Source organism: Panthera uncia, chromosome A2, assembly GCF_023721935.1.
Source record: "Panthera uncia isolate 11264 chromosome A2, Puncia_PCG_1.0, whole genome shotgun sequence".
Lineage (NCBI taxonomy): Eukaryota > Metazoa > Chordata > Mammalia > Carnivora > Felidae > Panthera > Panthera uncia.
Window position 1 is genome coordinate 48,742,371 of NC_064816.1, and position 15,672 is coordinate 48,758,042.

Consider the following 15,672-nt stretch of genomic DNA (forward strand, 5'->3'; position numbering starts at 1 on the left):
ACAAACGAACAAAGGAAAAAAAGAGACAAATGAAAAACCAGACTCTTAACTATAGAGAACAAACAGATGGTTACCAGAGGGGAGGTGGGAGGGAGGTTGGGTGAAACAGATAAAAGGGGGTTCGGAGTACACTTATCATGATGAGCACTGAGTAATGTACAGAACTGTTCAATCACTATATTGTACATCTGAAACTAATATAACACTGTATGTTAACTATATCGGAATTAAAATTTGTAAATAAAAATAAAAACAAAACAAAAAGAATATGATCTTAGAATGTATGGAAAGGAGAATAGCACCTAGGGTGGGAGGAGGCGGGAGTTTAGCTCTAGTCTGTGTTGGTCAGATCACTGCTCAGAGTCTCGCTTTAACACAGGCATCAATAAAAGGAACAAGTTCAGGAAAGAGACACCAGGATGCTGAGGCCACTCAAAATGAAAGCTTATGAGGCAGGATTTACAATATTAGGTATGTTTAGCCTGGAGAAATGAAAACCTAGCTCGTTAGAAGCACACCAGAGACTGTCTTGTGGAATTATCCTCTCTGTTGCCCCAGAGAACAGGATCAAGATGAATGACCAGAAATCCCAGTGAAGTAGAGATAAGAGAATACATCATAATATCTACTGCCGGCCACAGGCCAGACAATAGGGCTGTTTGGAGAAGGAAGGAACTTTTAATCCTAGGTCTGTTCAAGCAGAGACTGGATGCCTTTTTGGTAGGGATAGGGTTGAATGTGATCAAACATCAGACAGAAGATCTGAAGTCCCTTACACCCCCAAAATTCTATGTTCACTAAACACATGTTGAACAAAGCTCCAGTACCCCCTAATCTTGTTCTTCCCTGCCCCAACAGAATGGAATGCAAATAATCTGGGATTTTACATGATGGGCTGACAACTTACCAGCAGTTTGCACAGATCATTCAGGGCATGATTTCTAAAGCCCACACCCAAATTTAAGATACCTCAATGTGACAACCGTACATTAAACTTTAGGTTTGTTATTTGGGCTTCCACTAGGCTAAATAGCCATTTCCCTCATACCCTATGGAACACAACTCTCTGGGTTTTTGTAGGTTAACTGCAATAACCACCAATCCAGGATCAATGCTGATGCTCCCCACTGGTAATTCACCTTTTTGCATCTCACAAAGCCAAGGCAACTTCATTTGAGAAGCACACTGGAAACTTTTTAGCTCTAACTGACCCACATGGTTTTGCTGGCTCCCCCTTGCTTGGGCTGTTCCCCAAAAGTCACTGCCAGCAGGTCAGTAGACAGTAAGTTCTGGGTCCAAGACACCACTTACTGTAAAATAAAACATTTCTGTTTCTTGCTGGTTGGCCCTCCTTTTGGCAATGTTGATCTTGCTCATGTAGGTCTCAGAGGCAGCCGACTTCACAGACTCTGTAGATCGACTGTGTTGGAAGGCGTCAGAAACATCAAAGTCCTCCACAGTCAGCATGTCCTGTAAGGTCTGCATGGTGGCATCCAGGGTTTTTCTAACCTGGAGAAACACAGCATGTCAACAAAAACCCTTTGGCCTCAGAATGCCTTTCACACCTCAAAATCTTTTTCCCCACTTTGTTTCTTCCACATATAGCCTCTAGGAGGTGGGCAGGACAAAGATGATCATTCTCATTATACTGATGTGGAATATAAGGCCAGCGAGCTGGCTAGGGTGAGAACCCATGTTGCCCAGTCTAACATCATTTTATTGGATTGCTTCTGCCGAAGAGAACCTGGGAGAATGTTGTGACAAACAAGGAAGCCAGGTTTCCAGGTTTGTTTCTCTTTTCCTGATTATATAGCCCCACACGAGCTCCTCCAATAGGAGGCAGTTCCCTGGAGCAGAAATATTCTGAGTGCTCATCCAGAGAGAAGAGAGGACAGAGTCTAGATAGGATGAGGGGCCATCCTCAGTGGACATACTCTCTGGTTATCTGCTCCTGACTTATCAAAAGCCTGACTGAGAAATGAGAAAAGAGAGGAAGATCATGCTGAGCCAGTCCTCCAGGATGCCAACTTCTCTCCTGGAGTCAAGTGGGACCCCCAGAAGGCTACACGTGCAGAACACATGAGACCTGACCTCGCAACATCCCTTCACTGACTTGTACCCTATACTTCGATGGAAGGTCACTCCAAAAACAGTCAGGGAAGAAACTGCATCTACATTCACTGTTAAATTATTGTCACCCGAAGTCTTTCTTGTCACTCAGATCTCCACTTAAATGTCACTCTCTGGAGACATCAGAGCCCCCTGACTACTGTTCCTAACTTAGTGCCCACTATCACTTGATATTTTGCATACTGCTTTAATGTTTTATCTATTTATCTTTTTTTGCTAGACTATAATCTCCAGGAGAGGAGGCACTATGTTTTCTTGTTCACTCACTTTACTTTGCCTCTAGCACAGTATTTAGAGCATGGAATGTGCTTAATAAATACTTGAAAAATACTGGTTGAAAGAATACTTGTGAATGAATAAATGTATGGATCAGTTCTTTCTAACACAGCCTGACAGTAGTTCAGGTTCAAAATTAAGCATTTCCATAGCCACGAACAGCCTATACAGAGGAACTTTTGCTTCATTCTCCTCTATGGGGCCCTGCTTTCCAATTTAAACCCCACTAATATTGTTATCCATATACTGTTCCATGTAAACAATTGAAAATGCTTCAGGGGAGGATACAGAATACTTTCTTCATCTCCTCTCTCTCCTCGGGTTTGAAAAATAAAAACATAATTCATTTCTGTATAACCTCCCCCCAGGGTCAGCTTTGATTCGTTATCGTCCTGCATGACAATCTGTCTCACGTCTGTCCCAGCTTTGTCCTTTGTGAAGACATGGAGTAAACCATCTCTCTCTCTTGAGATGTGAGGACAGGGGCCATGACTCCCCATCTCCAGCTGTGGTTGCACTTTCCGGTGATAAACTTGCCCAAGATTTTAGGTGACATTCCTCACATCCTGCTGTCCTTTCTCCAGGGGCCTGTGGTTGGTTGACATCCTCCCTGCATAAAGGCATCCAGGCTGGAATGGAATGTTTCCCATCTGGCTTCCTCGGTCCACATCAAAACACACCACAGCTGGTATTTCCATTCGTGCCCTCCCAGGGGCGATACTGTGTCACTAGCCACGTGGGAGGTGTGCTGGCCAAGGCAAGACAGAAGTTCCTTGGGGCTCAGGATCCATCACACATTCGGTGTGCCCTGGGCTTTTTTTATTACATTGTGTAATTTAAAATACCTATAGCTATCTTTGATGATCAAAATAACACAAACTCAATGCAGATAACAGAGAAAAGCACAAGAAGAAAAAAGAAATCACCTATAATTCCTCTACCCAGATATAATCACAATTAACATCTCAAAGCATTTCTTTCTTTCCGGGCTTTTTTTCTTGTGAATAAACACAGATACACATGCACCTACTCTAGTTTACCATACTCAGGATACTACTGAACATAGAGTTCTACATCCTCTTTGTTCTTAACATCTTGGGAGCATTCCCCCATCCCTTTAAAGATTCTTGGTGTGCCCAGTTTTAATGGGTGTGTAATAATCCATCTTATGGATGAACCCTAATTTCTAATGCATTCCACAACAAGCCAGGCCTTTGTAAGGAAATCGCTTACAGGGCAGAGCGGCCCACTCACCTCCTCATTCTCTATCTTGAGAGTGGCCAGTCTGGACTGCAGCTGGTGGTACCGCATGAGCAATTCCGTCTGGACGGGCTGCTGAGCGCTGACCTGGCAAACCTGCAAAAGGACAGCCACCACCTGCCATTGCCCAGTGCTCTCATCACCTGTGTGGAGCCAGGGCTGGGGGCCATCATCAACATCCCTATCAACAGCTGAGGAAACAGGCCTGGAAAGGTTAAGTGACCTACCCATGGTCACACAGCTTGTACTTGGCAACACCAGCCAGGAACTGGGGTCTTCCTACCCCAAAGGCCACCCTCTCACACTGCAAGTTGTGGCCTCTCAGTCATGGTCTTCTAGGTTTGTCCAACCCTAGAGGGTTTACTAAACACTGTAACATAATCTCATTAAGTGAGACTAGTTCATTTCAAAGCAGGAAGTTGTAGAAGAAAGCAATGGCTTGACAAAAGCCAATGAAAAGAATAACAAATGGAAACAATCAGTAGAGTTGTCCTATTCCCCATCAGGAAGGTGCTTTGGTGAGGCAACTGTGAGTCAGTAGCCTGCTCATGGGGTGGGGGAGGAGGTGAGTGGAAGGAGACATTGCTCTCCCTATACCCACTCCACCCACGGCTCCCTTACTACCTGTGGGCTGGGTAGCCTGGCATAACTCAGCTGAGATCATAAGGGACAGTAGGGCTCTGTGATTTACTAGTTATTTACCACTAACGAGGCAACTCAAACTTCACAGTCACCTGTCATAACCATGAGGCCAGGATTTTTAGGTCCAGATGATGGGCCAAAGGGTTGAATGCAATGGCTGAGGGACGGGCCAGAAGCTGTGGGAGACCCTGCAGAAGGCCCCTCTTTTGCAGATGAAGAAAGTGGGGAGGGATGAAAAGGGAAAGCTCAAGGAGCTATTAGCATAAGGGACTTTGCACAGTTTGAGTAACGACTGTGATGCTTTGTGGCCAGGAACAAGTACCTTCCTGCACTTATTTATTTATTCATTCCAGAACACGGTTCTGAGGATCTGAGTGGCACAAAACCCAAGAGAGGGGAAAGTGGGTGATGGGCACTGAGGAGGGCACCTGTTGGGATGAGCATTGGGTGTTGTATGGAAACCAATTCGACAATAAATTTCATATTAAAAGAAAAGAAAACAAAACAAAACCCAAGGGAGCAGAGTTGGTGGTAAGCCTCCCGCAGGGGAGGACAGGCAGTGCCCAGGCAAGGCTGCCGCCAGAGCGGCTGCGGTGAGGCCTAGCTAGCCTCCTATGATCCAAGGTCATCCAAGGGAAGACTGTGAGATGCTTGTGTGACAATGTAGGACTCCCTTGGGGTCTAGACATAACTGGGAAGGATGTTAAGGAGAGTTAAGGTCCTGTAATTCTACAGGTGAGGCACGTGAGCCAGCAGAGTTAGGATATCAGTGGGAAACTCCTCAGATGGGGAAGCCCCTGGACCAAGAACATGACCTGAGGCCTCTGAGATCAATGTCGTGCATGTGGAACAGGGGCTGACGTTCCCCTCCCACCGATGTTCTGGGAGCACATGGGAGAACAGGTGAAACGGCCTCAAGCATGGGCTCCTGGGAGAAGCCTACCTCATCCCCCATGTGGGGCTGGAACTCAAACTTGAGTGGAGGACAGAAGACCTGGTTGCACATGTCCATGACAGTGTGCTTGTCGCTTCGGGAGTCCAGGTTGTCTACCGCGTTCTCGATGACATCCAGCCCCTCGTGGCGAGAGGTCTCCAGGTTGTACTCGGCTGAGAGGTAGGTCCGGAAGGTGCGGGCCAGGCTGGCATGAAAGCCCAAGTCACAGCACTTGGAAAGAGGCACACAACAGAAGGCTGTGGGCTGTCACATGGAGGTGGGGGCCAACGGCATTCCCTTTCCCATGACAGTGGCTTACCATTACCTCACATTCCACAGTCAAATCTTTCATCCTGGAAACCCTTGTGCACCTTGGAATCTTGCTGCACAAATCTCCCCAAAGCCCTCAGTGGGAGCTGGGTATTGTGATTTGGGCACTAGCAGAACTTCTCTAGCTCCCCAAATGCATCACATTCTTTCTCGTCTCTAGGCCTTCACACATGCATTCCCTCTGCCTGCAGACTGCCTAAATATTCTTCCTTGAGGTTTCAGTTTAGAGGTCACTTCCTCCAGGAAGTCCTCCTTGATGCACTCCCCGCTCAGAGTTTATATCACGCCTCCCTCCTCTGTGACACCTGCCAGTTGGCTTTGTGGTCACCTATTAAGATTTCAAGGTTATGCATTGTAAGCCCCATGAGGACAGACCCATGGGCTCTTGTCCACTGTGGTGCCTCAAGGCCTAGAGCTAGCAGGTGCTCAATAAAAATGTGGAAAATGAAGACAGGAGAGGGCTAGAAAGAGTAAAAAGTTGTGAGAAAGAGAGATATGGCCTGGGGCATGGGAAGCCACAGGCAGGGCTGGGCAGCTCCCTCTCCTGGGGATTGTGGCAATGGGTCCCTACTGCAGCCATGGAAAAGTGGTGACCCTCTGACTCCCTGACAGGACACAGCAGACCCAGAGGAAAAGGATCCATCCACCAGTATGGAACCTTTCCTGAGCATCTACAGGCCAGATTCTTGTCCGTGTGGGATGGGCAAGACACAAAAAGCAGCCTCAGCTCCAGCACAGATGACACAGAAGCTCTCCATGATGATGCCCCTCATGACGTTCTCTCTCCAAGCCGGCGGTCTCTTCAGCATGACCTACACATCTGGTACTCAGGAGTCAGGCTTCCATTCTGCTTTTGCTTAAACTGCCTGATTTCTCCCACGATAATATTCCCTAAACATACCTATATTCCATAAACATACCTGGGAAACCCTGCAGGCTGTGAACTGTGTATGATCACCCCTATACCTCTATACCCAGAAAAGGGCCCGGCGTAGAGGAGGGGACTTGGGAAGTGCAGGTGGAATATAAGACTGCCTGACCTGACCATATAGGGGCTGCCAGAGGCCCAATCCCACCCACGGAATTAGAAACCAGGAGGTGATACTCATTCCCCAGGTCCCAACGCCCACTGCCCTTCCCCTCCGTCGGGGCTCACGGGACATGCACATCAGCTAAAGACAAGGGCCAGTCCGGGTGTGGGGCCCTGTTCAGTCCCAGCCTCCCCAGGTGCTCACGTCGATTAGGTCGGAGACGTCGTGGATGTAGTACTTGCTGATAGCTGCGTTGGTGGCCGCCAGATTCAGCAAGTAGTCATTCCGGGCCTTTGTGCATTTCAGCTTGTTCTCAGAATACTTTGCCTGCCTCTGCAAGAACACAGTAGACGTAAGAGCTGAGGCACTAACCTGGCTCTCATCCCTCTTTCGAACCCTCTTCCTTCAGGCTCCTCGTTGCTCAGTCCCCTCTGCCTTTCCTTTAAGAGGCCAAGTTCACTCCTGCCTCTAGGCCTTCAGGCTCGTTCCCTCTGCCTGGTAAGCCATCCTTCCAAGTCCCTATGAGGCCTGCTCCTTCCGTCCTTCAGGTCCTTCCCCAAAATCAGGTGGCCAGAGCAGCCTCTGAGAACAACCTTGCCTGAAATGAGTCTTCAGCATCTGCAGTGCCCCTCCCCCGTTCCCTTCCCCTGATCTACTTTTTTCACTTATTTTATCTTTGTTCAATTTTTAGTGATTGTTTTCATTTTCATTTAATTTTTTTAAAGACTGTATATTTAGAGCAGTGCTAGGTTCACAGCAAAAACTGAGAGGGTACATTAGTTCCAACTGATAAACCTACAGTGACACATCATAATCACCCAGCATCCATAGTTTACATTAGGGCTCACTCCTGGTATTTTACATTCTATGGGTTTGGGCAAAGGTATAACAATATACATCCATCATTATAATATCAGACTGAGTAGTTTCCCTGCCCTAGAATACTCTGTGCTCTCCCTATCCATTTCCTCCCTGCCACCTACCCCTGGCAACCACTGATCTTTCTCCTGTCTCCATAGTTCTGCCTTTTCTAGGATGTCATGTCGTTGGCATCGTACAGTATGTGGCCTTTTCAGATTGACTTCTTTCACCTAGTAATATGCATTTAAGGTTCTTCCATGTCTTCTAGGGGCTTGTTACCTCATTTCTTTTTAGCACTCAATAACATTCCACTGCCTGGGTGGACCACAGTTCGCTTACCCATTCACCTACTGAAGGACATCTTGGTTGCTCTATTTTTCTTCATAACCATTCTTCACTACCTGAAATTATATTTTTTACCTCTTTGTTTACTTGCTGGTTTTTGGGGTACCCCACTAGAAAGTAAGCTCTATGAAGTCAGGGACTTGATCTGCCCCAGTCATCACTGGGCCTGGAGCACCCAGAACTGTCTCTGCACAAAGTAGGCAGTAAGCACTTTTCACTGGTTGTGTGGACATGAATGGTGAGAGAGGCAGACTGGGCAGCTGGAGGTGCCAGTGTTGGCTAGGAGCTGGACGGCCTCCCTGGAAAGCTGCTTCTGTCCTGGGCCAGCCTGGGCAGGAAGAGGTAGAGAGAAAGTGGGTTGGAGAGCTGTCCCTTTACCCCTTTCAGACGATGAGTCCTGTTCTGGGTAGAAAAACGGCTCTCCTTTAACAAACAGGGTTTTCCTCCTTCACCTAGGCACTTTTAAATCTTCCTTATTCCAAGCAAAACTATGGAAGTGGCCCAAGTGTCCACTGATGGATGAACGGATAAAGAAAAAGTGGTAAAGGTGTGCTTGGGTGGCTCAGTCGGTTAAACGTCCAACTCTTGATATTGGCTCAGGTCATGTTGGGCTCTGCACTGAGCAGTGAGCCTGGAACCTGCCTGGGATTCTCTCTCTCCCTCTCTATCTGCCCCTCCCCTGCTCGTGTTCCCTCTCTCTCAAAGTAAATAAACATTTTTTTAAAAAATGATCTAGAGAATATAGTGCTAAGTGAAATAAGTCATTCAGAGAAAGACAAATACCATATGATTTCACTCATATGTGGAATTTAAGACACAAAACTGTAAACAAAGGAAAAAAGAGACAAATAAAAAACCAAACTCCATGGCAAATAAACTGATGGTTACCAGAGGGGAGGTGCGTGGGGAGAGGGTGAAAGAGGTGAAGGGGACCAAGAAGGGGATTTAAAAAACCTTTCATTCCAGATCGTGTTCTCCTAGCTACCTAGTAGGGGTGCTTCCATGTCAACCTTTGAATTCTCTTCATAGATCTCCTCTGACCTTTCTCCAGGGCCCACTTATTCTGGGAAACAAATTCCTCCTTGTAGTTATAGTCCTGTACCAGCCACGTACCCGACTCCTCACAGAGAATTTTGAGACTCCTCACCCATTTCCAGGGTGACCCCCACACCACTTTCAGCCCTTCATGAATTCGTAACATTTTATACCTGGAAAGGATAGTAAAGATATCGTAGTTTAATTCACCCACTTTATAGGTGAGAAAATGAAAACTGAAAAGAAGTGGCTTGGGGGCACCTGGCTGGCTCTGCTGGTAGAGCACACCACTCTTAATGTCAGGGTTGTGAGTTGAAGCCCCACGTTAGGTGTGGAGATTACTTAAAAAAAAAAAAAAAGTGGATTGTCCAAGAGCCAAATGGCTGATTAGCATAGAACTCTGAACTAAACTTAGTCTCCAGATCTCCCAGCTGGTGGTCTCCCTCACCTTCTATTTATGCCCCATGTTGTAGTTCTGTAATTCCTTACCTGCTTGTCTTATTTTCTTTCTTTGTTTCTGCCTTTCTTTCTTTCTTTTCTTTCTCTTCTTTCTTTCTTTCTTTTCTTTCTTTTTTCTTAATATATTCACAGTATTGTACAATAATCAGCACTATCAAAATTTAGAATATCAATCCCAAAAGAAACCCTATACCGATTAGCAGTCACCCTCCATTCTCCTCTGCCCCAGCTCCTGGCAACCAACAATCCACTTTCTGTCTCTGTCTAGTCTGCACATTTCATATAAATAGAATCATACAATATTATGACTGGTTTCTCTTACTCAGCATATTGTTTTCAAGGTACATCCATGTTGTAGCATATACCAGCATTTCACTCCTTTTCGTGGCTGAATAATATTCCGTTACATGGTTAAACCACATTTATTCATCCATTCACCAACTGATGGACATCTGGATTGTCTCTATTTTTTGGCTACTATGGATAATGCTGCTATGAACATTCATGTGCAGGTCTTTGTGTGGATGTATGTTTTCATTTTTCTTGCGTAGATTGCCTAGGATGGAACTGTTGAGTCATATGGTAACTTTATGTTTAACAGTTTGAGGAACTGACAAATTGTTTTCCCAAATGGCTGAACCATTTTACATTCCCTCCAGCAATGTGTAAGTGTTCAAATTTCTCTGCAACCTCACTAGCACTTATTATTATCTGCCTTTTTTATTTTAGCCATGTTGGTAAGTATGGAGTGATATCTCACTGTGGTTTTGATTTGTATTTCCTTACTGACAAATGATGCTGAGCATCTTTTCATGTGCTTATTAACCACTTACGTAAGCTCTTCAGAGAAATATCTATTCAAATCCTTTACCCATTTTTAAATTGAGTCTCCGTCTAATTATTGGGCAGCACACTTTTCTTTGCCTTCGAAATTACCCTGGAATCTTACTTTATTTGCCTATGGTTACTTTTCCAGGTCACCGAGGCCCTGGTAAATTTTATTTCCACTCAATCTCCTATCATTTTAAGAGATGTAGGATCATATAATCATTGAATTAGACCCATAGAAGCCCAAATAAACATGTGGTGCAATGTTTGGGACACAGAAGAGCTCAGAAATATTTGCTGATTGTATGGAATGAATGAATACAGAGAATTCAACAAGAAAATCAGAGCTTTTATGAAGAAAGAAACCTTAGAAGTGACCTAACCTAGGATGACAAAAAAGCATGTACGCTGACCTTCTAAATTCCCTGGCCGTGGCAGACATCATTAATTGATCACAGCTCTGTTTTTAACTGATGCGTGAAGGAGGCTTCACAATCTTCAACACAGAGCCCTGGGCAGGCACTACCAATCAATCAGAGTGGATGTGAAAGAGAACAGTCATTTGCCATCACTCTCAGATTTTTAAACTGAGGCTCAGGGGCGCCTGGGTGGCTCATTTGGTTAAGCGTCCGACTTCAGCTCAGGTCTGATCTCTCTAGTCCCCAGTTCGAGCCCCACATCTGGCTCTGTGCTGACAGCTCAGAGCCTGGAGCCTGCTTTGGGTTCCGTGTCTCTCTCTCTCTCTGTCCCTTCTCCACTTGTGCTTTGTCTCTTTCTCAAAAATAAGTAAACATTTAACTGAGGCTCGGGGAAATACTGTAAATGTGGCCTTTTCAAAACCCAGTCTGTCTGACTCCAATGCTAGCACTCCTTTCACCGTGCCCCACTAAAGCACTTTATCAGCTCCCATACATGGCAATTCTAAATCTCCCATCTTTAGCTTGTCCCATCTTGGAATGGGTTCTTCATTGGGTTCCCCAGGCACTGGTTGGCAACACAATGCTGTTTCCTCTTGTTGGGACACACTCAACCCCAACCAGCCCTCCAGCCACCAAAACGGACTCCCAAGCAAGCCCCTGCCCCAACAAATGTCCGGTGATTCCTGCCCATCTGAGAATGTGCTTGCTGGGCGTGATTCTCGTTACAGTTCAGCTCTCTTGTCAGCTGGCCCTTTCCCTGCCTGTTGATCCTGGCACAAGGCCAGGCCTGACAAGTGCTAGCGAGGCATGGCCAGCCCTGCCTCCTCCGTGACACTGACCTCCAAGAGAGCACATGATGGTGGCTCAGCACATGCACCCTCAGGGTGCATAGGGGGGAAGGCTGAGGCTGTCAGCAGGAAGCATGCCCCTGCCTTCTACCCTGCCCTCAATTTTTCCTGGGCCTTCACTTACCTTCTCCTTCATCTTCTCAATTTTCTTCACAGAGCTGCGGCGCTGGGGCCGGTCCTCGTGTCGGAGCAGGTTCATGCTGAGGTCACCAGACTTGTTGAACTGCTTCTCCTCCTGCTTCTCGGCCTCCTTTAGTTTGCTTTCTGCACTGATGCTCTCTGCGTGGTACATGTGGTAGGTTTTCATGACCTGGGGACACAGGAGAGCAGGAAATCAGCAGCACGCACGGCCCAGCATGCCATCCCAGTGCTCCCGGCCCCCTTCAGGTTCTGCGTGCCAGTAAGCTGTGCTGTACCCTCTTCCCACCACACCCTTGGGCTCCTGGCCGTTCTTTACTTTCGCACAAACTTGGGGAACGATGATGGTCATCAGTGGCAGCTTCATCGCCATCATCATCACCAACTCATTAAGTCCTGACTGAATGCCAGGAATGGATGCGTAAAGAGGAAATTTAAGGGGCGCCTGAGTGGCTTAGTCAGTTAAGTGTCCGACTTCAGCTCAGGTCATGATCTCACAGTTCATGGGTTTGAGCCCCGCACTGGGCTCTGTGCTGACAGCTCACAGCCTGGAGCCTGCTTCAGATTCTATATCTCCCTCTCTCTCTCCACACCTCCCCTGCTTGTGCTCTGTCTCTCTCTCTCTCTCTCCCTCTCAGAAATAAATAAATAAACATTTTTTTAAAAAGGGGGGAAACTGAAAAGCCCCCAAGTATTTGGGAGTCTCAGAGGTGATATGACAAACTAGGCCCTCCCTCAGCTGCCCTCTCTGGCCCTGCCAGCCATGACTCTTGTCCCTCACTCCCTCCCTCCTCCCAGTGTCACTGGGAAAGCCCCTCCTCAGGGGCTCAGGGAATGCCCATGGGAACACGCAAATCGTCTCCTCAGCTGTCTCCTTATTGGCCTGCAAATGGAAATGGTTCTGTCCCCAAAAGGAGCATCACTGGGTAACCTAGTTGCTATTCTACACTTTCTGAAAGAAACTCATCCTTGGCTATACAGTGTATTCCCACAAAGCAAACTGCACTTTGCTCTTCTGCTTGCATAGTAGAAGTACATATTGTTATAGCAAGGGAATTTTTGAGACAGAAGAAATCCTAGACATCATCTAATCCAATCACTAAATTTTACAAATAAGGAAACTGAGGTCCCAGAGGGCAAAGTGGCTTTTCCAAGACTGAACAGTATTATCAGCGTAGTCTCCAAACTTTGCCTCCGTGTGGCCAACAGTACGATCAAGCTACAGAACACTTCCATGACACCACAGAGATCCCCACCCCTCCCCCGGCCCCAGACAATCACTGATTTCCTTTCTGTCACTGTCAGGGTTTTGTGTGTTCTAGAACTTCGTATACATGGAACCAACACATATAAATTCTTTGGGTTCCACCCTCTTTTGCTCAGCAGAATTTTTTTGAGATTCTCCCAGTTCTTTTTCATTGCTGAGTAGTTATTATTACATTGTATAGGTCTATCACTATTTGTGTATTTATTCATATGTTAGTAGTTACCTGGGTTGTGCACAGTTTTGGTCTATTATGAATAAAGCTGCTAAAAATGTTCACGTATAATTCTTTGTGTGGACATATGTTTTCATCTCACTCAGGTAAATATCTAGGAGTAGAATGTAGTGTCATATAGGAAGCATATGTTCAGCCAAATTAGAATTCTGGTCTCTTTACCCAAATGTCCACTGATGGATGAATGGATAAAGATGTGGTATACACACACACACACACACACACACACACACACACACACACAAAATGAAGTATTACTCAGCAATCAAAAAGAATGAAATCTTGCCATTTGCAACCACATGGATGGAACTAGAGGGTATTATGCCAAGTGAAATTAGTCAGAGAAAGACGAATATCATATGACTTCACTCATATGAGGAATTTAAGATACAAAACAGATGAACATAAGGGAAGGGAAGCAAAAATAATATGAAAACAGGGAGGGGGACAAAACATAAGAGACTCTTAAAAGGGAGAACAGGGGGATACTGGAGGGGTTGTGGAAGGGGGGATGGGCTAAATGGGTAAAGGACATTAAGGCATCTACTCCTGAAATCATTGCTGTACTATATGCTAACTTGCATGTAAGTTAAAAAATAAATTATTATAATTAATTAACTAACTAATTAATTTTAAAAAAGAATTCTGGCCTCTTTTAATCCACCACTCTTTCTACCATACCATACTGTTTTCGTAATTTGTTACCATTTTCTCGGCAGGTGTGAAGAGTTTCGGCAGCCTTAAAACAAGTTGGGCAGTCCATATCAACAGGACTTCATCTCCCAGTTGCACCTTTCCTGGGTACTATCAAGTTTATGATCATATTTCTGTGCTAAGAAACACACGAACTTTCTGGAATCCATTGCTCCTGAGCTTTGCTTGTTCTCTTCTCTTGTCATTTGGATAATCATAGCAGCTAATAAAGCAGAGGCTTCTACCTGGGGAAGGGATACACTCCTGCCTAATGGGGCCATTTAAATCAGAGAACTTGGAACAAACTCTTGCTCAACATTATAACCTTATTCCTTCTCATCTGAAGTCCTGTGAAGTGAGTTTATTAGATGAAGAATTCCTCTCTCTTACCATTAAATCACAGCATCAGTCTGTTGCACAGAAAGCCCCATTTGCCATCGGCCAGGAGTTAATGTGGGAAGTATCTGTTGTAGAACATAGTAGGTATTGTAGAGCATGAGCTCTGATACAAATGTCTGGTGCAAATGTCCTGATGGTGCCTCTTACCAGCTGTGTGACCTTGGGCAAGTCACGGAACCTCTCTGACCTCTACTTCCTCATTGTAAAATGGCGACGACCACGACACCTACCTCATAGATTGTTATGAAGACTAAGTGAGCTAACGTAGGTAAAGTGCTGAGAACAACAACTGCCACATGATAAGAGCCACGTAGACATTAGCTGCTACCACCAACACCACCGTCATCATCACCCCTGATTTGGGCTGAGGGTTTGAGAACCTTGAATTTACTCATTGGAGTTCAGGAAAATGCTTACAAATTCTAAAGAACATTAGGTATTGCACAAAATTTTATTCTCTTTTTCTTAAATGTTTATCTATTTTTGAAAGAGAGGGAGTAAGCCGGGGAGGGGCAGAGAGAGAGAATCCCAAGCAGGCTCCGTGCTGTCAGCGCAGAGCCCAACACAGGGCTTGAACTCACGAACCGTGAGATCATGACCTGAGCCAAAATCAAGAGTCGGACACTCAACTGACTGAGCCACCTAGGCACCCTGCAAAATTTTATTCTATACCATGTTTCTCCCTTCTTCTTTCATCTTGAAAACCTCCCCAAATGTCAAAACAATAAATGAATAAAAAATGCAATCAACTTTTCTTTATTGGTCTTGGTGGAAAGACCTCTTCTGTGCATTCCACCCATGTTTGCTTTTTTGAATTGCCCTAAAGCCTCTAGAGATGCTATTCTCAGTGATTTCTTCCACTCCTCGTGCCAGTTCCACTAAACTTATTTCCAAACTCAATGGACCAGAAAGTGTGCCAGATCGATGTGTTCTCGACCTCTAGTGGCCAAAAGGAACGACTGCAGGCTTCTAGAAAACCAAAGCAATTGCCTATTTTTCCACCATCTTTATGCCACAGCTCTGGCTCCAGGAATGTCATACATATAAGACTTGGGAATGCCTGCTGAAGTCTATCTCCAAGGGCCCCGCGTTTCCATTCTCAAAGTTTTTCTCTATTCCTCTGCATTCATGGGGACCACTGGTGTCTTTACTTTTCTACCATGCTGCTGGGGTGTTCATTTCTGGACTTACTCCCTTCTGGGTTCAATGATTCTTACAAAAGCCACTTTTTCTGTTTCAGCTGCTGAGGTCTGCTTCTCTCACCATTAATCTATCATCTGTGTTGAGTAGTTCAGAGGAAGAGAGAGCGTTTCTATTTGCAATTAGATCTTCCTGTCCAATCATCCATGCACCCATCCATCTATTCACTCAAGGTCAGCATCCCAGCTGGGTGTTCTCAGCCTCCCACATTTCCCTTTGCCTAGTTTTCCACTGAACCACTGAGTACTTTTCCTGCTCTACATCAAGCCAAACTTGCCAGCACAGTCTCTGAGCTGAGTTGCAAAAATCCCATGATTGGAGAACACAGCCCGACAACCCTGGGAC

At 45.6% G+C, this 15,672-nt stretch overlaps 1 protein-coding gene across 2 annotated transcripts in view; it reads right to left on the reverse strand.

The window, feature by feature from the left end:
• The window catches only part of SRGAP3 (SLIT-ROBO Rho GTPase activating protein 3), a 257,503-nt gene that overhangs the window by 66,108 nt on the left and 175,723 nt on the right, over positions 1-15,672 (reverse strand). For both annotated transcript variants that reach the window (XM_049640934.1, XM_049640935.1), the window contains exons 5-9: positions 11,523-11,708; positions 6,808-6,936; positions 5,252-5,473; positions 3,661-3,762; positions 1,312-1,509 (exon numbers count right to left, since the gene is read on the reverse strand). In XM_049640934.1, the coding sequence (XP_049496891.1) occupies positions 1,312-1,509; positions 3,661-3,762; positions 5,252-5,473; positions 6,808-6,936; positions 11,523-11,708 (837 nt within the window). The remainder of the gene's footprint in view (positions 1-1,311; positions 1,510-3,660; positions 3,763-5,251; positions 5,474-6,807; positions 6,937-11,522; positions 11,709-15,672) is intronic.